This window comes from Barbus barbus (assembly GCF_936440315.1).
Source record: "Barbus barbus genome assembly, chromosome: 7".
Classification (NCBI taxonomy): Eukaryota; Metazoa; Chordata; class Actinopteri; order Cypriniformes; family Cyprinidae; genus Barbus; species Barbus barbus.
This window is the reverse complement of record NC_136735.1, coordinates 4,783,916-4,806,860: the sequence shown is the minus strand read 5'-3', so window position 1 is coordinate 4,806,860 and position 22,945 is coordinate 4,783,916. Positions and strand designations below refer to the sequence as shown.

The 22,945-nt window shown below is 36.5% G+C and overlaps 3 protein-coding genes across 6 annotated transcripts; 2 read left to right on the top strand and 1 right to left on the bottom strand.

Annotated features, from left to right (window-relative positions):
* The first annotated feature begins 3,337 nt into the window (after positions 1-3,337).
* Positions 3,338-4,916, top strand: LOC306872542 (uncharacterized protein). The gene is made up of 5 exons (XM_079421148.1): positions 3,338-3,498; positions 3,842-4,069; positions 4,183-4,286; positions 4,355-4,458; positions 4,538-4,916. The coding sequence occupies exons 1-5, from the start codon at positions 3,414-3,416 to the stop codon at positions 4,557-4,559; spliced, it is 543 nt and encodes a 180-aa protein (XP_079277274.1). The 5' UTR covers positions 3,338-3,413; the 3' UTR covers positions 4,560-4,916.
* Positions 4,917-13,866: 8,950 nt separating this feature from the next.
* On the top strand, positions 13,867-17,165 carry LOC306872764 (uncharacterized protein). Of its 3 annotated transcripts, XM_079421530.1 has the most exons (7): positions 13,927-14,017; positions 14,239-14,281; positions 14,382-14,684; positions 14,779-14,882; positions 14,953-15,056; positions 16,858-16,959; positions 17,044-17,165. In XM_079421530.1, exons 1-6 carry the CDS (start codon positions 13,937-13,939, stop codon positions 16,952-16,954), a joined length of 732 nt encoding a protein of 243 aa, XP_079277656.1. In that variant the 5' UTR covers positions 13,927-13,936; the 3' UTR covers positions 16,955-16,959; positions 17,044-17,165. The 3 variants fall into 3 exon arrangements, with proteins under 3 accessions (XP_079277657.1, XP_079277655.1, XP_079277656.1); XM_079421531.1 differs by lacking the exons at positions 16,858-16,959; positions 17,044-17,165 and adding an exon at positions 15,134-15,373 and having other exon boundaries at positions 13,867-14,017; XM_079421529.1 differs by lacking the exons at positions 14,239-14,281; positions 16,858-16,959; positions 17,044-17,165 and adding an exon at positions 15,134-15,373 and having other exon boundaries at positions 13,867-14,017.
* Positions 17,166-17,199: 34 nt separating this feature from the next.
* LOC306872763 (uncharacterized protein) lies at positions 17,200-22,722 on the bottom strand. 2 transcript variants are annotated; one of them, XR_013784431.1, is made up of 5 exons: positions 22,571-22,708; positions 21,865-22,251; positions 21,496-21,789; positions 21,130-21,263; positions 17,200-18,520 (listed from the first exon to the last, which is right to left on the bottom strand). XR_013784431.1 is itself a non-coding variant. In XM_079421528.1 (5 exons), exons 1-5 carry the CDS (start codon positions 22,668-22,670, stop codon positions 21,131-21,133), a joined length of 846 nt encoding a protein of 281 aa, XP_079277654.1. In that variant the 5' UTR covers positions 22,671-22,722; the 3' UTR covers positions 19,868-21,130. The 2 variants fall into 2 exon arrangements, 1 of the variants encoding a protein (XP_079277654.1); XM_079421528.1 differs by lacking the exon at positions 17,200-18,520 and having other exon boundaries at positions 19,868-21,263; positions 21,496-21,599; positions 21,668-21,789; positions 22,571-22,722.
* Between the last annotated feature and the right edge of the window lie 223 nt (positions 22,723-22,945).

Sequence of the window (22,945 nt, the reverse complement as noted above, 5' to 3'; positions counted from 1 at the left end):
TTTACCATCAGTTTAAACCCGAGAGGGGAACAGAGTCGCGTGACAGACACAGTGATGTTGTTCCTATATGTGTTTGCACACAAGCTGCGATTAAGAAAGCTGACTCCACTGTGATGTAACCCTGTCTCTCTCAGGCACACACACGTGACGCAAAACTCTGCATTTGAACAGTCAATAGAAAATGCTTAAACTAATAACTAGTGATGGTGAAATGAAGCTTCATGAAGCTTTAAGTTTGGTTCACAAAAGTGTTAATTTCTGGAGGCTTCATTTGCTCACAATACCACCTGGTGGCCAAAGAGTTTAAAACAAGCAGATATATTACAGACAGAGGTGGATAGTCCAGGGGTCAGAAAGTAAAAGTCCTGCCATATGTTTATTCCACCCATGAGCTCAGCAGCTGATTTCACCAGAGGAGCAACCAAGTCACAAGCAAGTCTCAAGTCAATTCCCAAGTCCTCAAAGAGTTAAAGTTAAGGAGATAGTTAAGTGACTAATTAAATGATGATTGTAAATTAGTGATGAACACCTGCTGTTGAGAATTATTGAGAATTACAGAGGATCAGATGTTGGTGTTTTATTGGTTAAAATTATGTCACCATCATGGAGATCAGTGTTTGCTTTAGTTGAGCTCTTGACCCTTGACTCCTGTGTTAGAGCTCTCTCTGTAGCATTTGGGTGGCATTACGCAAATATTTCCACATCATGACGTAGACATGTGGGGGCGTGTTTGAATGAAGCATTTTAGCCCGGTCTGGATCAGCCTTCTCTTTTAGATAGAATAAATCCTTTTGTAGGAGACTTTGAGCTTTGTAACTCTACAGATCTTCTACATGTACAAACAGCTACATAACACACTAAAGAAAAGGAAAAATAGAAATCGCATAATATGACCCCTTTAACACAAACAAACTAAATTAATACTCTGCTACTCAACTAGAGATGTTTCATTTGTCACAGGTATGTCTGTACCGCAAAATGTTTTAAAAAACTCACTTTTCAATGATGTAGGAGTGGCATTTACAGGGGAATATCTGATCTGTCTGCTTACATGGCAGGCGCAAATGCATGTATCCAATTCATATCTGATTTATTTCCACATATGAATGAGGCCTGAAAGTGATCGTAGAATATCGGAATCCATGTGATTTTTTCCTGCTTACACAGGGGTGGGACATATCCGATATGTGCCAAATGGGAGAAAAAAAAATCTGAATTGGCTCACTTGAACCATGCAGTATAAATGTGGAGAACTTGTACACTTGTGGGCATAGTAATACTTCAGCACAATACATCTTGTTTATCTCTCATGTCACTTTTAAATGTAGTATGTAGACAGTGATAGTCAAAGCAGTATAAAACATTTTAAGAAAAAATCCCTTACAAAGGTACTGTATTTAAAAAAAAATCTGTTTCCCATTTTCATCGTGAAGATATTTATAACGATGGCATTTCAGATCCAGTATGCTAAACATAACTATGACAAATGCTGGCCCGGTATAAAAGTTTTGACTCATGCGTTGTTTGTTTGTTTTTTTCTGATCTGGAAAGAATGTGACATCTTCTAAACTTCCTTCAGCCAGCCCTTATGCAAAGAAAACCCTGATAGCACACGTACATCTCTGAGACGTCTGCATTTACATCTGCAAGACGTATTATATAGGGTGTTTGCTCATCTGCAATACGTCTATAGGACGTTTTCTTTTAGATGTCAAATAGACGTCTATTAGATGTCTTTAAGATGTTTATGATTTAGAATGTATGTAAAACTGACATCTGAAAGACGTCTGCCAGACGTTTGTAGACAGCAGATGCTTTCCAGATCAAGAGATCTTTAACAGACATCTTGCAGATGTACGTGTGCTATCTGGGAATATATTTGCTAATATATGAATGATCAATATATTAAATGACATAATTGTATATTAGAAAATATACAGAATAATAGCATGCCCTTGGGCTCACAAATGGGCGCAAATGCATTTGCTATTCAAACAATGTAGCGCAGGATGTGAAAATGATAACTGCGACGAGCTGAAACTAGCAGAAAACTCTTGCGTCGCACCTGGCATCACATTGCACCGAGGGTACCCTGTTGAAAAATCCAGCATATGCTGGTGAGGTGGTAAGATGCATTATGTGAATGCTTGGCTAAAGAGATGTGTCTTTAATCTAGATTTAAACAGATAGAGTGTGTCTGAACCCCGAACGTTATCAGGAAGGCTATTCCAGAGTTTGGGAGCCAAATGTGAAAAAGCTCTACCTCCCTTAGTGGACTTTGCTATCCTAGGTACTACCAAAAGTCCAGAGTTTTGCGACCTTAGAGAGCGGGTTGGATTATAGCGTGGTAGAAGACAAGTTAGGTACGCAGGAGCTAAACCATTTAGGGCCTTATAGGCAAGTAATAATAATTTGTAAATGATATGGAACTTAATAGGTAGCCAGTGCAGAGACTGTAGAATTGGAGTAATATGATCATATTTTCTTGACCTGGTAAGAACTCTAGCCACTGCATTTTGGACTATCTGTAGCTTGTTTATTGAAGATGCAGGACAACCACCTAGCAGTGCATTACAATAGTCCAGTCTAGAGGTCATGAATGAACTAGCTTTTCTGCATCAGAAACAGGTAGCATGTTTCGAAGCTTGGCAATGTTTCTAAGATGGAAGAATGCTGTTTTTGTAATATGGGAAATATGATTTTCAAAGGACAAGTTGCTGTCTAATATAACACCCAGATATTTTACTTTAGAGGATGTGACAGTGCATCCATCTAGTTGCAAATTGTAATCCAGATGGATTACAATTTGCAGTATGAGTTTACAGAGAGTTTTAGAATGAGAATGAATGTCTAGAATTTTCTGAGTATGAACTAATGAAACCACTTCCTGTGTAGGGTTTGCACTATTTAAAGTGCAAGTGTGACAGTGCAGTAAGCTAAATGTTTGACACAGAGATGATTAGAGATTAGAAACTGAAATGTCCTTCAAGATGGCTTAATCTGATCCATTTTAGGGGTCACGGGCTGGTGGACAGAAGTAATGAAATGAGGAAGCATCAGTCTGAGTAGAGAGAAGCACCCAGAGCACTTGCTGCTGTGTTTCCTACATCATCTATATAAAGATCCAGTTTGGCCTGTTTAAGGCTGTTTGAGTTTATTTGAATGCTCACAGACTCCTCTTGTTGGCTTTTGAAGCTGATAACGTGGTTGAATGTACAAAACATAAATATAGTAGTACAGCTCAGAGAGTTTTTAAGATGAATTTAAAGTTCTTGTTGAAGGCTAGTGTGAAATGAAACAACTTCCTCTTTAGAGTTAGCCAAATTTTAAAAATAACATTCATTCTGAGGACCACACCTCATCTGTGAAGACGAACTATCAAACACAGTGAATGATGGATTTAAAGCCCATTTATGGAAATGTTGACCGCAGGGATTTTAAGAACAAAACCTCAAGCCCAGAGCCACGGCCAGGACGAAGGAAAAGATCTAAACCGCAGTAAGCAGAAAATTACTTTACAGCAGAAATGGTGTCACTAATGAGGAAATGAAAATTACATACAGTGTAAAATATTTTTTTCTAAGAACAATATGTACCCTAACTGTTTTTGCTTCCATAATAAATGTATTAATGAAATTGTTTTTTTATTTACTTTTTTTTCATGTCTTTTTTTCCAAATATCCTTCTTTGGATATTTTATATTTTATTGTATGGCAATGTTTGTCTTATAACTAAAGGCAAATGTAGATTACATCAGGAGGCTAATTTTAAACTTATAAAAATTTATAATACCATGAAGAGTATTAACTGATATTTGTGTGTTTTGTGTCGTGTTTGTCAGGAGGAAGTAGATGTTTGGTGTTGATCACAGTGGGTCTTGGGCTCATTTGTGTTCTTCTGCTGATCTTCATCATACTGCAGCACATCACCATCACAGCAGAGAGAGACCTGATAAAGAGTTACAAGAACACAGTTGAAGAGTTCAATCAAACTATCAACAGCTTACAGGAGAATTACACTGATATAATGACTGAAAAACACCAACTGCAGAACCACTTCAGCTCTTTGAGTCAGAAAGAAGCATCTAAACAATATCAGTACAAATACGATTTGTTGTTGTTTCTTTGCTTTTTATCTTTAATGTAGACAGTTTTATAAAATACATGTCTCTTTGTGGTTCAGGTTGGTTTTTCATATCCAGTGAGTTGAAGAGCTGGTCTGACAGCAGGCAGTACTGCAGAGATCATGGAGGTGATCTGGTCATTATCAACACTGAAGAGAAGCAGGTGAGTTTGTGTGAGTGTCTGTTAATGAATGAGAGGAATCACTTATTCCTGTTTTTATTCACACACAGAGGTTCATATCTTCATTCATTAAGGAGAGAGTGTGGATCGGTTTGTCTGACACAGAGAACGAGGGCAACATGAAATGGGTGGATAATTCACCACTGAAACAAGGGTAAGTGCTAAGAAACACTGTGTGTTGATTCATACATTTGTAGTCCTGAAAAACTGAACATCGGATACATGTTGTTCAGATTTTGGCTCAATGCCGAATGACCAAGATGGAGAAGAAGACTGTATTGAACTGATCCCTTCAAATCCCATCCTGAACAACTGGAATGATCTGCCATGCTCGGAGAAGAGAAAATGGTTTTGTGAGAAATAGGATTCATCCCGTCTATAACTGTATATAATATAATTATTTTTATTGTGAATGCATGATTTCAGATTTCAAGTCCCTGCCTTTTAAAACACTGTCAACTGATATGAGCTTTTCGAGGGAAAGTTTGAAATTGTCATTATTTTCTGATTGATTTGACCCTGTTATTCTGATATTGAGTGTCTGTAAAACAGCTTTTGAGTTCAATTGCTTTCTCCTTGAATAAAATGTCCGATTACCATCATTACCATTGTGAACTTGGCATTATGGTTTTCATTTTATACTTCATTCTTTGGGTGCTTCTCAATACTCAGATTGATGCTTCCTCATTTCCTCGCTTCTCTGTCCTCAAGCCCATGACCCAGAAACTGATCAAAGTTACCCATGTTGATGTACATCTCAATTTCCTAATTACACCATGAAGAGGCGAGGAAACTTCAAGAGAAGTTTTTTGGAATGAAATATACAGAGGTCAAAATATATATTTTTAAATGCTTTTTAAAAATATATTAATATGTGGCCAAAAATATATTTACTAAAATATATTTACGTAAATATTTTTGCGTAAGTATTTTGGGCAATTTTTACTGATGTGTTTTTGTATATTTTTTAAAATATATTTCTACATTTAAAATATATTTTCAAAAATATACAAAAACACATCAGTAGAAAATATATTTTGAAACAAATTTTAGCAAATGTATTTCTTGGCAAATATTTGGTATATATGTCATTTTTACAATATATTTTGAAAATATAAATATAGTTAAAAAAAATATATATTTTAAATATATTAATATATTTTCAAAATAAACTGTCATTCCCACAGTCATTTTAAATGTTATGCAAAACACTGTAAAATGACTAAAATCTGTAAAATTAACAATTTAGCTGTAATTTTAAGTATTAAATAATTATAATTCTCATGTTTATACAGATAAATACTATTATTCATAGAGTATTTCTATTTTTTATTAAATTTAATAGAAATATATGTAAAATTACAAAAATAATGGTAAACATAATTTATGAAATCACCACCAGATGGTGAAAATGGCAGCATTTCTCACACTATTTAAAAAAAAAGAAAAAAAGAGAAAGAAAACCTGTCTAACAAAAACTGTAAAATGTAAGTAAAATATCCTAACTTAAAGTGCAAAAACTCTATTTAAATTTTAACAGTAAATAAATAAACTCAAATGACTTGCAGCAGCAAGCATCTTCATTTATTATAAACAGTCTGACTTTATTTCATACAAAAGTTCATGTTAAGAATGAACAGTTTCAGATGTTGATGTTTTATTAAAAATCGTGAAGTTTGATGTCACCATGATAGAGATCAGTGTTTGCTTTAGTTGGGCTCTTGACCCTTGATTAAAGTGTTAGCTTTTCTTTGGTTGTTTTAACTCTGTGTTTCTCAAGCACATTTGTTAAAGCAACAAATATAAAGGAAATTTTTTTTTTTTTTTTTGGAATAGGTTGTTTTGTGATGTTCAGAGTTGATGTGTTTAGCTGAATATTTGATCACCATTGTTGAGATTCATATACTGATTCTTGATGTCTGTGTGTGACTGAAAAAACCTGCCAGAATATTTTCTACACGACAGCTTTACAAAATCTTTCAAAATATTAAATAGTCAGAGACCATACAACAAAACAACCACTACATGAAGACAACAACTTCCTCCAATGAGAGCTTTTTCTGCTTTTTTCCATAACAAATGTACTTCAGAAACACAGATTTACAGATGATAAAAGAGAATAAAACTTAACATACAAACTCAAGAGTCAAGAGCCCAACTAAAGCAAACACTGGTCAAACACTGGTCTAAACACAAACATCATGGTAATATCAAAATTATTTTCAGTAAAAATTCAATATCTAAACTAGTTAATTCTCAATAAGAACTTTTGTATGAAAGAAATCAGGTTAATCTGGTCAGTAATGTGTGAAGCTGGTAGTGTTTAATAATCATCTGCCTGTCTGTCTGCCTGTTATTTGACCTTTTTTTAAAGTTAAGGTATCTCATCAGAATAACTCAAGCAATATCTGTTATGTAAAACTTTTAATGAAAATTTCCGTAAGAGTTTTTGCATATTATTTCATTTATATTTTACTTTTTGACCATTATTTTTTTAAAAATGTATACAAAAAATGGCCAAAAATATATGAGTAGAAAATATATGTACGTAAATATATTTTGAAACATATTTTAACAAATATATTTTTTGTATATTTTGAAATATATTTGAATATTTTTTTTTTTTTTTTTTTGCTGTATGGGGTCAATTTATGTTTTACCTTTGCAGTTTATATACACCACCCATCATAAATTTCAAAAGGGCATCTTGCTTTATATTTATTATGAATGTCTTAAATAACCAAACTATTAGGGCACATCCACTGAGTGCAGCTGATGACGCTTCAAGAATGATCATGAATATCAAATTCAAATTTCAAAATTCAAATTCAAATTTTATTTGTCACATACATATACATACATATACGACATGTAGTGAAATGTATTGTACGACTGTCCAACAAAATTAAGAAAAAAAACTCAAGTTTACAAAAATACAAATAGCAAATAGAAAAAGTACAGTAAACATATATATAGAAATAAACTAGCAATAAAATAAAATAACAAATAGATATGAGAATAAAAATAGATATGAAGAATAAAATAGAATATGATTCTATATAGATTCTGTAAAAGTAAAGTGTATGTCAGTGATAAAGTGTCTGTGTGCTGTGCAGTGCAGTAAAGTGTGTAAGTGAGTAAAAGGAATACTAAAGACAAATGGTATGTAAGTCCCACTCATTTATCCTTACGTGACCTTCTACAAATTAGTGCAGATATAATGAAAATGTGCAAAGTGGAAGTGTGGGGTGATGTGCTTAGAGTGGAGAGAGGTTAAGACTCCGAATGGCCTGCGGGAAGAAGCTCCTCCTCATTCTCTCTGTGTTCGCCTTCATGCAGCGGAAGCGCCTCCCTGAACGCAGCAGAGAAAAGAGTCCATTGTTGGGATGGCTGAGGTCCTTCACTATCTTCCTGGCCCTGGTCAGGCACGCTTGCTGTAGATGTCCTGCAGGTCAGGGAGCTCGGTGTGAATGGTACGTTCCGCTGAACGCACCACCCTCTGGAGGGCTCGTCTGTCCTGCATAGTGCAGTTCCCGAACCAGGAAGTGATGCTGCCCGTCAGGACGCTCTCGATGGTGCAGGTGTAAAAAGTCTTAAGCACCCGAGAGGGAAGTCTAAAGTCCTTTAAGCGTCTCAGACGGTACAGACGCTGCCTGGCCTTCTTCACCAGGGTGCTGGTATGACAGGACCAAGTCAAGTCCTGCGTGATGTGAACACCCAGGTATCTGAAGCTGTCCACTCTCTCCACTGGAGTCCCGCTGATCGTAATCGGCTGGTATGACCGCTCCTGCTTCGTACTGAAGTCCACTAACAGCTCATTAGTTTTGCTGATGTTCAGGTGTAGACTATTCACCTGGCACCAACTCTCCAGGTTCTTAATCTCCTGTATGTAGGCCGTCTCGTCGTTGTCTGAGATCAGGCCCAACACAACAGTGTCATCAGCAAACTTGATGATGGTGGTGGAGTTGGAAGTGGCCACACAGTCATAGGTGTACAGTGAGTACAGCAGGGGGCTCAGAACACAACCTTGAGGGGCTCCAGTGCTTAGGGTGATGGAGGATGAGGTGTGTTTGCCCATCCGTACGGCTTGCTGTCTGTCCTTCAGGAAGTTGGAGATCCATTGGCACAAGTATGTGCTGAGACCAAGGACCTCCAACTTGGAGGTGAGTGTGGAGGGAATTATGGTGTTAAACGCTGAACTGTAGTCCACAAACAGCATTTTTACATAATTTCATTTTCTGCAGTCCAGGTGACTTGTTGTGGTGTGGAGGAGGTGTGAGATGGCATCCTCCGTGGAGCGGTTATGTCTGTATGCAAACTGTAGTGGATCCAGTGTGTCTGGTAGTGATGCAGTGATGAAGTCTCTGACCAGTCTCTCAAAGCACTTCATCACCACTGATGTGAGGGCTACAGGGCGATAGTCATTTAGGCAGGTGGGCTGGGGTTTCTTGGGGACAGGAACAATGGTGGACTGCTTAAAGCATGAGGGGACTATGGACTGTTCCAGGGAGAGGTTGAAGATCTCGGTGAACACCGGTGCTAGCTGGTCAGCGCAGGCCTTCAGAACCCGACCTGTGATGCCATCTGGTCCTGCTGCCTTCCTGATGTTCACTCTCCTGAATACCCTCCTCACGTCATGCTCCGTGATGGTGAACACGTTGTCCTCACCGGCTTCCTCAGCGTGCATGCAGTTAGCACTGCTAGCGCCGTTAGCATGATTAGCTGCAGCCTAGGGGCAGTGTATAAATCATAGACTGTATAAAAACATGGACATAGTGTCGATGACGTCTCCTGTAGGTTTCTGAAAAGCCTTTTTGAATCCCAGAGTGAGCGGAGCTGGCTGTTGGTAGCACATCAGTCCCGGACAAGCAAAAGTGGGCAAATAGGTGGGAGCTGGTTGCTGAAAGCACACCCGTCTAGCTCGACGGCGGTGACAGCAGTGGCAATCCACCTATCACTCAAGAGGCCATGCCCTTAATTATGCAGAACTTTAAGGCTTAATATAATTTAAATGGATGAGTTATAAAAAAATGCACCCTTCTCAATTTCCTTAAGCACTTCCCCTCAGGGCAAACTCTGCTGACATTTTGAAGTGCGTTCCACATTGTGAAGTGGATGAAGGACTCGACCGCTTGATTTTGACCGAAGGAATGAGTCTACTGATTTGAATTTGTTCATTTAAAAGTAGACACTTCAGATACAGGAAAGACTGTACCTTGCTTTAGTTTCATATGGATTACATAATCAGATAATATTCGATTTCGATTTGAATTCATTCATTTAAAAGTAGAAACTTCAAGCTTTTAGATACGGGAAAGACTGTACCTCGCTTTCATACGGATTACATAATCAGATAATATTCGATTTCGATTTGAATTCGTTAATTTAAAAGTAGAAATTCCAGGCTTTCAGATACAGGAAAAACTGGTCTCGCTTTACATTCATAGGGATTACATAATCAGAAATATTAGTTTTTGATTTGAATTTGTTAATTTAAAAGTAAACACTTTGTAAGGATTACAGAATCTCAGACACTTTGAACTTCTGAGATGGACAACACACACACAGTGCATTAACATACAGACATCTGTCTCCACATCCCACTGAGAGAAAATGCGGGAAAATGCCTCCCTCGCATATGCATAAACTCCTTTTCATCCCTTCCTTCCCATCACCCATCCTTCCCTTCACTCAGAATGGTCAATAGAAGAATGTAATATTCTACATTAATGCAAGTGTTATTTACAGTCATGTTTGGTATCATTTGAATTGTCTCAGGGCGACTGGTACAATGGTCTCATTCTTGTAAGAAGTAAACTAAAAGGGAATACAGATCCTGAGAGTTCAGAGATATTTTGCATACTATAGAGGGTGGGTCAGTTCCCAGTGGTTTTCATGCAAATTACCTTCTGTCCCAAAAAGGTGCTAACTCGGCTTGATCAAAGCAAATCCAAATTGTTAGTTCCTGTCTCGAGTTTGGGGGATGTTTATTCTGGTCTGAAGTACTTAAAGAAATTTGGCAAAAGGATCAGGGCGATTCTGTAACCAGAAAGCCCGTAGTGAGGGTCTCAATGCTCACACTATGTATTTCTATAAAGTCAGGTATGCATCCTTTACTCGTAGAATTATCTTTGAGAATTCGATGTTTTGTATTGTTATGATTTGATCTCTTTGAATTGCTGTGGAATTGACATAATACATACAGTATTTACCTGACTGATAATAAATTGTTACATTTGACCTTATTCTGTTTTACTCTGTAATTATTGACTCTAGTAGATTACGTTGCATCCTTGTTAAAGACATGAGCAACCGAATGAACGAGTAAATATAAAGTCAAGAGTTAACTGGAATAATCAAATATCAGAAGAATACAAATTAGAAATAGACAAGCAATCAATTCGTATTTCAAGCTAAATACGAGGTCATAATAACATGGAGTCAGATTAAATGATAAAATGGAGTCAGATTAGAGTTTAATTTAAATTGAAGAACTTTGCACATTTGGAAAGACCGAACACGCAGGAAACCTTCATCCACCATCGGATACCTTCCTTGGGCCGGATGGGTGGAGCCTTACAACTTCAAGCTTTTTAGATTCCATTGATTTTAGTCTTTTATGTATCTGAGTATTTAAGGTTTCTCTGTGAATTAGGAAAATCTGAAAGTGAACATCCTGGCGCGCGAAGGGTTAAAGCCGCTGCATTCAATTTTATCTTTAGACGGTAAATTTAGATTTCAAATTCAACAATGATTTTAGAACTGTTGAAATTATTTACTGTATGTAAAGCAAGTACTTTATAAGTAAATGTAATTAAATTACCTAAAAATGAACAGTAGTCCCTTACTTTACTTTTTCAATGGATAAGTAATTTAATTACAGTAACGCATTACTTAGTAACGCGTTACACCCAACACTGAGTCCCACCCGCAATGTTATGTTTACGACGTAAGGATATAATAGAAAATTTGCTCGTTTGTGAAGCTCAATTTGAAAATAGCTTAGTGAAGCAATCAGATCAATTCTTTAAAAAGTAAAAGTCTTAGCAATAAATCCGGAAATGAACAAATGAAACCCGACAAACCACCTGCGGGTGCTGGATTTATCGATCGAATGACGTAACTGGACCGGACCATATTTGTTGCAGTGACGTACCAAATAACGTACCAGCGACATAACTTTGTGATTCCCATATTCATCGTGGCAAAGTTATAGTGTTACGTCGCTGGAACGCGTTTATTCATCTTTGTTAACCTTAGCTCAGTCAAATGTTAACAGATACAACGTTTAATTTTAATAGTGTCCTATTAGTAAATTTTTAAATGAACATTAACATAACAAATTACTCACGCATGCTTTAGAAGTACTGTGTAATGAACCTTGGTGCTGTATTTTTTGTTGGTAATTTGACATGCAGTTTCGCTACACACTTGGCCCACCCAGTTTTATGTAGGCCCCATCCCCTTAAACATTTCTGGCTATGCTAGTGATGTACACATAAGGGCAGCTCCATAGACCACAATGCAACCCGACTGTGACATCACCGTAGATTACATTTAATTTTCCCCCTACCACAAACAACTTTATGATATATGAAATATTAAAAATATATATATTTAAAACAACTCAAATACAACTATAAATATTGAATGCTTCATTAAACAAATTTATAAGGGAAAAAATTTAAACAATAAATCAACACTACAGTAGTGATGGGAAGTTCATCTCTTTTGGCCCGGCTCCCTTAGAAGAGCCGGCTCTTACAACCCCCAAATGGCTCTTCATTTAGTATCACTCTGAGCTTTCTTTTTTTTTGCGAATGATTTGTGTGTTGGTAAGCAATTTATTTATTCAGTGTTTTCATAAAAGCATTATGCGTTTTTTTGTTTTAAAAGAACAAAACAAAATAAACAGTTACTATTTAACATTTAAATAAAACTTTAATTGAACAACTGAACACAGAACCACAGCAAACAAATCAAATAAATAAAGGCAGAAGTCTTAACATTAAGACACTTTAGTCTTTAGTGCAGGTTCAGATGCCTCAACATGGATGGGCTGCTGATGCGAGTTCTCCTCTCTATGACTATTTGTCCTGTTTTTGAGAAGACTCTCTCTGAGGCATTCGATGTTGCAAAAATGCAGGGTCTTCCTACCATTACCTTAACCATTTAAATCCGGCTCCCCTGCCTCTCTCTGTCACTCTGTGTACGTTACCTGGCCTGTACCACTACACTTGCTATCTTCGGAGCGTCTGTCCCCTTCCTTCTTTCACATAATGGTGATCCTTTTGTGTATTTTTTTTTTTTTGTAACAAAAAATGCATAAAAATAAAGGTTTTATGAAAACAGTGAATACAAAATTACTGACCATCACACAAACCATTCACATTTGCTAAACTGGGCTAAAATAGCCCTCCGGCTGAAGGTTCAGCTCTCACCGATGGGATTCGGCTCTTCTCATCCACTACAAAGAATCGGCTCTTAGAGCTGGCACGTTCGCGAACGACACACTACTCCATAGTGGATTCAAAGTGATCAAGAGCTTAGGACATTCCAGTTCTGCCCATTGCAAGTGTTACGCCTTTAGTGAGTACTTGTGCAATGACGAGTCAACAAGACGAAGGGAAGTTTGCTAAGGAAGGGCATAAAAATGAAATGGAACACAGCCATAGCTTCAGCTGAAGGACTTCAATTGATATTGTTATGTGATCTTGTATGATTATATGACATCATCTGAACTTGACCTTGACCTTTAGTGAACTGACACACATTAAGAAAGCCCACTGATCATTAAAAAAGACATTGGCATTAGCTTGACCATTGCTGTACTGTGAGTATTGTTCATTTATGAATTGGTGAGCTGAATGGCACAAATACGTTTTGTATTGACAAATTATCTCTCATGCTCAGATTTCAGACTGCAGGCCAGTTACAGTGGTTAAACTACTGAAAAATGTCTGCTGCATGGTAAGAAACTGCCGTTGGAGACCAGAATCAATGACTATAATTGTTGAGAAATGAGTTTCCCTGGCCATAAAGTATGATCTGCTGATCTTCTGACATTCAAATTCAACTCCATCTTAGTCAAAATTGGCAGAACAGTGACACCTACTGAGAAAAGGAAAATGTGACTATCCTGTTGTCACCCTTCTGTGTTTAATAGCTGTAAACAGGAAGTCATTATCCTGCTATCTCTATTTTCTACCATCCTCCTCTCTGTCTCTTAATGCCACAGTGGTGCAGATTACAATCATTATTAATTCCCATAAGAATTCCAGTTCCAGTCAATTGTCTTCAGTAAAAAGGGCCATTTGAGTCCATTTTGATGGTCACATGTTTCTCTTGTTGGATATTTTAGCTGCTAACATAATCACAGGAAAAACTCCACATTGCTTTGACATTGAGAGGTTGAATATGCAGTAAATATTCAGCCATAAAGTAGTATGGGTTTATAGAGAGATTTAGACTGAGAATGAAATCTAGAAATTTCTGAACTAATGAAACCACTTCCTGTGTAGGGTTTGCTCTATTTAAAAACACGCTACACATTATAAAGACCACACCTCATCTGTGCACACATACTGTACTCTACTGTAAGTAACAGCAAATAATGGAATCAGGGACCTTTTATGTATGCAGAAATATTAATAACAGATCTGGACCTCGAACACAGAGTCACTGTCAGGATGAAGGAAAAGCTCGAAAGCAAAGTAAGCCGAAAGTTTAGTTTGAAGGAAAGGCGGTGATGGGTATCGCTAATGTTCGAGGGGATGAGAATTGTTAAATAAAATTCAATCATTGTTTTCTCAGAAACCATTATTTTCTGTTTACATTTGCAGTGTATGTTTTTGTTTGCATAGGCTTTTTTAATTGTACTGTAAACAGTGCGCTTTACATTTACAGTAATTCCATATGTTTGTAATTTTAAAAGAACATAGACTTCAAAAAGCCTCATCATTTATCTACCAACCAAGGTAGATTACATATAAAGGTTGATTTGAGATATTATACCTAAATAATATGCAATAAATTGTAATTAATTAACATGTGTGTGTTTTGTGTCGTGTTTGTCAGGAGGAAGTAGATGTTTGGTGTTGATCACAGTGGGCCTTGGGCTCATTTGTGTTCTTCTGCTGATCTTCATCATACAGCAGCACATCACCATCACAGCAGAGAGAGACCTGATAAAGAGTTACAAGAACACAGTTGAAGAGTTCAATCAAACTATCAACCGCTTACAGGACAATTACACTGATATAATGACTGAAAAACACCAACTGCAGAGCAACTTCAGCTCTTTGAGTCAGAAGAACCTGGAGTTAGAAAGCAAAGTCACTTCTCTGAGTGAAGAACTAAACATGGACGCTTCTAAACAAAGTAAGTTCACATCTATTTTAGTTTAATACATTTATTTTTTTATGCATACAGTTCTAAAACATTGTGTGTTTATGTGTGAAAAACTATCGTTTAGTTTGTTTTTTCATGTCCAATGAGCTGAAGAGCTGGTCTGACAGCAGGCAGTACTGCAGAGATCATGGAGCTGATCTGATCATTATCAACACTGAAGAGAAGCAGGTGAGTTTGTGTGAGTGTCTGTTAATGAATGAGAGGAATCACACTTATTGCTGTTTGTGTTCACACGCAGAGGTTCATATCTTCATTAGTCAAGGAGAGAGTGTGGATCGGTTTGTCTGACAGAGAGAACGAGGGCAACATGACATGGGTGGATAATTCAACACTGAATCAAGGGTAAGTGTACTTCTGTACTTTGTTACTCTTTTTAGTTTTGTTGATGATTCATAGAAAATCTTATGTATGTTATTCAGGTTTTGGCTTAATGGTGAGCCCAATGACGCAGGTAGAAATGAGGACTGTATTGAACTGATGCCTTCAAAACCCATCTTGAACAACTGGAACGATCTGCCATGTTCAGAGAAGAGAAAAGGCTTTTGTGAGAAATAGGGTTTATCAAGCCTTGTTGTGGTTTTGTTTCGAAGTAGTGGATATTCATTTGTAAGGAAAATGTAAAGTTCTCTTTTCTAATTGCTATAATAAATGATAGGGTGAAAAAATCACTGTGGATTCATTTTAGTGTTTTCCCTCATATTTTCACTTTAAATACAGGACCGTCACAACATCTTAGCAACACACTTTTACTTACTTTTATCAGATTTTATTCAGGTTTTGGTTTAAGGAAGAGTCAAAAGATCCAGGTGGACATGAGGACTGTATTAAACTTATGCTTTCAGAGACCGTCCTGAACTGAACTGATCTGCCACGCTCAGAGAAGCCAAAAGATGTTTGTGAGAAATAGGTTTGATTATGTTTCTGATCTAGGTCTTGAAATACTTTTTTCCCCCATTTTTATCACAGAATTAGGCAGAATAGTTTCTTTAATAAATGCTATTTCAATTAGCATTGCATTATTCATATACTTTATTTAGAACCTGAGGATGACTTGAACACATGAAAACATTTCTGCTTTCTATTCAGCTCATATGGTGAAAACTGGATGTTTTTGTCCATATTAGGAATTTCCTGGCACATCATAATTACTTTTATGAGTCTGTTTTGGTCTTTCAACATGAGAGCACTCCCGGCTTCGAGTATGAATGAAACATACACTGCATGAAAGTGTTTAGCGCTCTGTGGATATGAAGAAAAATATCAGGTCATGCACAGACTATCTTGTGACTTTGAATTTGAATCTAGATTTATTCACACCAGCCCCTGAAAACCTCTGTGAACACATTTGCCCGAAAAAAGTTCAAACCTACAGCATTTCCTCCAGCCCAGAGAACAGATGTACTCCACTAAAGCAATTGGTACATTTACTGAAGTGGAGACCTATGTATAGGCTTACAAAACAGAGGTAATTTTAGAGATATTTTTACAATATATTTTTAACAGCCAGGGAAAAAAGAAGACACAAAAAAACCACAAATGTCAAGAGCACAACTAAAGCAGACACTGATCTCTAACATGGTTACTTCAAATGAAACAAATCACCATCTAAACCTTAGTTAATTCTCAATAAGATCTTCTGTAGATGTCTCAGTCTGGTTATAAATAAGTGGAGCTGGTGATGCTGTTTGTGGGGTTGTTTAGATTTAATGTATTTTATTTCAGTTAGTTGTTCTTGTGTTTCTCTTTTCTGTCAGTGATTCTGGTTGTTAACAGCAGATGTTCATCACTAATGCTCAATCAGCACTTAATTAATCACTTAATTACTTAGTGAACTCAACTGAAATAAGTTCAGAGTACTCATAACTGTTAGTTTTAAAAACTTAAATGGTTTAAGGCCATAAGTTTCCTCAAACGGTTTGAGTTAACCTAACTTGTTGGGTTTTACAGTGCATCAATATTTCTTCTTTTCTTTTCTGTTTTTTTTTTATTTTTTACTTTTTACCATTATGATCTTGTTTGCATATTTTCCTGCATTATTCCAGATATTCGTCAGTATGAAACAATACTTGATTCCTTAAACCTTATTTTCTGATAATACGGAGTGTATTAATTAATATTTTTGTGTTTTCTTCCTGTCTGACAGGAGGACGACGATATTTGGTGCTGATCACTGTGTGCCTTGGGATCATTTGTCTTCTGATTGCTGCCATCATCCCGCAGCATTTTCTGGCCGCTGCTAAGCGAGGTTAGTACAAATCATTTTTTGCTCAAGTAGTTGCATTTTTTTATTTTTATGTATGGATTTTTAAAAAGTCTGTGATTCTCTAAGGATATCTGTGGGGTCCAGATGGCTTGTTCATATCCAGTGAGTTGAAGAGCTGGTCTGACAGCAGGCAGTACTGCAGAGATCTGATCATTATCAACACTGAAGAGAAGCAGGTGAGTTTGTGTGAGTGTCTGTTAATGAATGAACTTAAACAATTTTAAGTTCTAAATGCATTTTAATTTAAAAAAAAAAATTTTTTTTTTGGTTATTGTTTTGGTTATAGGAATGTTCTATATGATGTTCTATATGTCCAGTTTTCTTAATGTAAGTGGAACGTTTTTTTTAAGGTAAGAATTGATGTTCCTGAAACGTTCTTTCAACTTAATTTTCATTAATTACTCAGCATTCCAGGAACATTGATTTGTAATGTTCCAAGAACATACAATTTTCCAGTTTCCTTGATGTTAATAGAACATTATTTAAAGGTTTATATGATGTTCTGAAATGTTGTTTCAACTGAAGTTTTATCAACATCTCCGCATCTAAAATCCTCAGTGTTAAATGAACACTATGTCTGTATGTCTAGATAAAGAGACCATCTGAAACACAACAACTACACCTGACATACATTCACAGCCTTAGATGAAAACAACTAACACATTAAACCCCGGTTTCACAAACAAGGCTTAAGCCTAGTCCTGGACTAAAATGTAAGTCTGAGCTGTTTCAACTGAAATAATCTTGCACTGACTGATCTTAAAATATATCAGTGCCTTTGTTTTGTCTTAAGATGCACACCAGTAATGTTTTTTCTAAGGCACGTTTATAAAAATTACTTAAATGTCCTAATTGAACTATGGCCTAATCCTGGTTTAGTCTAAGCCCTGCCTGTGAAACCGGGCCAAAATCTCTCAAGATCTCAGCAGAGGAGAATTAAACAACTCGACACGTGACACGTGTCACTCCGCCCACCCCCAGTTCCATTGGTTTATAAGACAGCAAATCTTATTTGTGTAGACCCGAGCATGCGCATTCCTTTGTGTATGGTTTTGTAATCGATTTGGCCATATTACAGAAATATTATATGCTAGCTCTAGAATCATAGAACTATCTTAATTATTATCTGTTTTAGTAACTATGGTAATTTTAGTCAGATGAAGTCAGTTCATACATATTTCCTTGAGGATTGGCAGGTCGCGGAAGTAGTCAATAAGATGCACCATGTGTCAAACTTGATTTATGACTCATTGTTAAGATTGATTTATGGCTTTGACCTTTTTTACCTTTCCCTCCTCCCCCTATTTGGCCCACCCAGGTCGCGACCGCCCACGTTGTGTTGACCTTGTGACCTGTTAAAAAGTTCCATAGCTGGAAACCATCATATGTGGAATTCCGTCCGTTGATAAGACCATAAATGAAGTCCTGAGGAATATATTTTGTGTTTTTATGGTCCGTTTTGAACATCCGGTGGTGTCTGGTGGTGGTCCGGGGGAGGAATCCTGTTGCGTGCCGAGGCTAGATAAATAGATCTTGGACATTTCTGTGGAAAATCAGAAAAGAGCTTTGAAATATATAGACATGGACGTCTTATACTCACCTAAAACTCCCGTAAAGGAAAAGTCGATATGAAAAATAACTAGACAATTTTAACAGATCATGAGAAAATATTATCTGATGGTTGTACAAAAAGGATTTAAATAACATGACTAATAATAAATTGAAAATAAAACAATAAATAAAATCCCCTTACAGTTTTCTTTGAGAAAAATACAGTTTTCCTTGTGCGAGGATGACCATTCTTCGAATGAGTGGTTTGTTATCTATCTATCTATCTATCTATCTATCTCTCTCTCTCACATACATGGGGATCATGTTCGTACAGTGTGACAAGCAACAATCGCAAAAGACTATTAAAAATCGTACAGTGTGAGCCCGGCTTTAGTTGGGCTATTGAGCCTTTTGCTAATTCAAAGAAATTTATTTCTGAACAATTGCAATATTGTTTCACAGCAAACATTTGTGCGATGCTGAATCAAACCTTGAAGCAGATTATCTTTTGATTAATGAAAGTTAACAGTTTAAATCTTTTTGGTGTATTAGCTACATTTGACCACTAAAAGAACTAGAACTCATGTGAAGCGAATGCACCATAATGCTTCAATATTGAGAAAATTAAATCCTGCTTAAGATTAGGCTTTTAGACATGAACATTTATCATATGATCCTCAACAGTGGTGGCAATAATTATTCATCAATTATTAACATGTGAGTTTTTCATGCATTACAGCATGAATCATTTTGTTGATTGTTGCCATTGTTGAGATTCATATGCTGGTTCTTGATGTCTGTGCATTTCTGGAAAATAGTGGAGTTCAAATTTTTATATACTTTACATAGATTTACACTTAATTCACTGTAAATTTGAGAGAAACTCTTTTCTTGTATGCTGTAGTATCACAAGGATGATTATGCAAAACCTAAACATATAAATGAAACAAGAAAACAAAAGTTATTTTGGATTTAATCAAATCAGCTCATAGTGTCTATCTGATCACTGTAGAGCAGGGGGCTGTTCCATAAACCAAGATTAGAGTATAAGCCAGGCTTATTTCGGTTAGTCAGGCTTATTTTTGGTAGATTCGGTTTCATAAATCAAACTTAAAAAAGTTCAAACTCAGTTACCCCGGCAACTTATGCTGGCAAACTAACCTGGTCCAGAGCAGGCTAACTGTCAGGCTAAGCTGAGCTCCTCTAACTCTGACCAATAGGAACGCATCCATATTACCACTGACTCTCTCACATACAGTCAGTTTAATTTATTATCGGTCCAAAAATAAAAGTATACAGAAAATACACCTTAAATAATCAAATAAATAAAAAATAGGCTACAACCAACTGTATTTAATGTATTGTGCCCAAAATGTAGGCGAATGACATTTTAACATAGTTAAATCAGAAGTTGATCAGAAGTTTCTAGCCATGCAGCCTTTCTCTCTGAATTTATGACAGCTGTACCTTTTAAAACATTATAATCTAAAATGTCTCTTTAAAGCATTAAAGCATAAAAACACAATCAAAAGTTAAAATCACTGAATTAAAAGTGTAAATTTATAATAGAAATCAGAGTACATTTTAACTGATAAGAGGAACACACATTAGTGATTAACAGTTGCTGCTATCATAAAAATACACTTATATGTAGTAAAATTCTATGTGTCACATTTAATGTCCAACAACAAATATTTCAGCAGAATGTATATTTTATTCAGAATTCTTGCGCTAGTATTCTATCCTGCTCCGTCTGTGTAGCGCGCATGCGCGCCGCAGCGCTCGTTCTCTCGCATAAGCCTCGCCCACTCCTGACAGCTAAATGGATATATTTGCATGGCTTTCTGACATTTACAGATGTAAAAAATATACCTGTGACGTATCAGTTATGCACTGAGGAAAACACAATGTTTCAAATGCGTTAAACAGCACAAATATTCGCTGTTTGCTATGGTGGATCGATTTGATCCATGATCGACATTAAGGGCTGCTTCAGAATAAGCGTGTACGTCACATTATCCTGACTCACTCAACCTGGATAGCATTAGTCAGATTGCGTGAACTTGAATTGCCGTTTATGGAACCGCTTTAGTCCCGATTGATTTGTTAGGTTATTTCAAGTCAGGTTTTGGACTTTAATCCCCGCTTTTCTTAGCGTCTTTTATGGAACAGCCCCCTGATCAAGCAACTCAAGTCCTTCGGGCTTATTTGAAAACTACATGGTATGTATGTTGGAGCAAGGTTGGAACTAAACTCTGCAGGTCTGCGGCCCTCCAGGAAGTGAGTTTGACTCCTGCTTTAGTGGAATATATCTCTTCTCTGGGCCAGAGGAACTGCTGTCCGTTTACTATAGTAATAATGGTTACTGACCATTTTATTCAGACACCAGTGTCAGAATAATAGGATGAAATAGGGCAATCTGGGACACTTTACACTTGTATGTTAAAGAAAACCATAAAACTAAATTGATAACATGAAAGCAGTTTATATAACTTTAAAGTAGCGGACTGTTTTATAAGACATGAGTCAGAAACATAGCCTATCACAATTCACCAGTGATTCCATGAAACAATGCAATTAAAAACACAATATGGGATGAACCTTATTTCTCACAAATCCCTTTTCTGTTCTCTGAGCATGGCAGATCATTCCAGTTCAGGATGGTCTCTGAAGGTATCAGTTCAATACAGTCTTCATTTCCACCTGCATTATTTGGCCCTTCTTCAAACCAAAACCTGAATAACATGCATCAAAATAAACTTAGTACAGTAGCTACAGCAAAAGTGAAGGTAAATCAAAGTAAAGGAAAGATTTATTTTGCAAAAAATCTGTGATTGTGGTGTTTCTGGAAAAGTTGTGTCTTCAGCTATTTTCTAGAGGTTGTGATGATCTCATTATCATTAAGAAAAAAAAACCCCTAAAACAATTATATCCACAGTGGTTTTCTTTAGGTATTTTAGCACTTACCCTTGATTCAGTGTTGAATTATCCACCCATGTCATGTTGCCCTCGTTCTCTGTGTCAGACAAACCGATCCACACTCTCTCCTTGACTAATGAAGATATGAGTCTCTGTGTGTGAATAAAAACAGGAATAAGTGATTCCTCTCATTCATTAACAGACACTCACACAAACTCACCTGCTTCTCTTCAGTGTTGATAATGATCAGATCAGCTCCATGATCTCTGCAGTACTGCCTGCTGTCAGACCAGCTCTTCAACTCACTGGATATAAAATAACAAACTGGACCACACAGATTTCCTAACCAAAAGAATATTTTTAAACTTTTTGTGTAAAGATAAAGAGATGTAAAGAAACAACCAGATTTCTACTCACTCCGTTTAGATTCTTCTTTCTTCAGCTCATCATTTAAAGATGTGATTCTGCTTTCTAATTCCAGTTTCTTCTGACTCGAAGAGTTGAAGTTGATCTGTAACTGATCTTTCTCAGCAGTGAGATCTCTGACTCTGGTCTCCAGCTCCAGTTTCTTCTGACTCAAAGAGCTGAATTTGTTCTGCAGTTGGTGTTTTTCAGTCATTATATCAGTGTAATTGTGCTGTAAACTGTTGATCGTTTGATTGAACTCTTCAGCTGTGTTCTTGTAACTCTTTATCAGGTCTCTCTCTGCTGTGACGGTGATGTGCTGCAGTATCATGAAGACCAGCAGAAGAACACAAATGAGCCCGAGACCCACTGTGATCAACACCAAACATCTACTTCCTCCTGACAAACACGACACAAAACACACAAATATTTCGGCAATTTAATATATATTATTAGATATAACATTTCAAATCAACCTTTGTATGTAATCTACCTGGGTAAACTATTTTTAAAGAGTATGTCCTTTGTAAACATAAAACGTACCTTACACACTAAAATATGAAAACAAAAACAAAAAATGTTGAAAATGTAAACAGAAAAAAATAACGGTTTCCAAGAAAACAATGATTGATTTTTAAAAAAACATTTCTCATCCCCTCAAACATTAGCTAAACTATCTGCGAAACCACCCTTACTTCAAACTAAACTTTCTGCTTACTTTGCTTTCGAGCTTTTCCTTCATCCTGACAGTGACTCTGTGTTCGAGGTCCAGATCTGTTATTAATATTTCTGCATACATAAAAGGTCCCTGATTCCATTATTTGCTGTTACTTACAGTAGAGTACAGTATGTGTTCACAGATGAGGTGTGGTCTTTATAATGTGTAGCGTGTTTTTAAATAGAGCAAACCCTTCACAGGAAGTGGTTTCATTAGTTCATACTCAGAAAAATTGAGACATTCATTCTCATTCTAAAACTCTCTGTATACTCATATAACTGTATGATTAAATATATGTTGTCAAAGTAATGTGGAGTTTTTCCCTGTGATCATGTTAGCAGCTATAATATCCAACAAAAGGAACCTGTGCCTATA

Coding starts and splice junctions, on each gene's coding strand:
- LOC306872542 (XM_079421148.1), top strand. CDS start 3,414: ATGGAAATGTTGACCGCAGGGATTTTAAGAACAAAACCTCAAGCCCAG. Junction 3,499..3,841: donor AGGAAAAGATCTAAACCGCA/GTAAGCAGAAAA, acceptor CGTGTTTGTCAG/GAGGAAGTAGATGTTTGGTG. Junction 4,287..4,354: donor TCAACACTGAAGAGAAGCAG/GTGAGTTTGTGT, acceptor ATTCACACACAG/AGGTTCATATCTTCATTCAT.
- LOC306872764 (XM_079421531.1), top strand. CDS start 13,937: ATGTATGCAGAAATATTAATAACAGATCTGGACCTCGAACACAGAGTC. Junction 14,018..14,238: donor AGGAAAAGCTCGAAAGCAAA/GTAAGCCGAAAG, acceptor TAATTTTAAAAG/AACATAGACTTCAAAAAGCC. Junction 14,883..14,952: donor TCAACACTGAAGAGAAGCAG/GTGAGTTTGTGT, acceptor GTTCACACGCAG/AGGTTCATATCTTCATTAGT.
- LOC306872763 (XM_079421528.1), bottom strand. CDS start 22,670: ATGGAATCAGGGACCTTTTATGTATGCAGAAATATTAATAACAGATCT. Junction 21,790..21,864: donor GAAAGAAGAATCTAAACGGA/GTGAGTAGAAAT, acceptor TCTTTTGGTTAG/GAAATCTGTGTGGTCCAGTT. Junction 21,600..21,667: donor TCAACACTGAAGAGAAGCAG/GTGAGTTTGTGT, acceptor ATTCACACACAG/AGACTCATATCTTCATTAGT.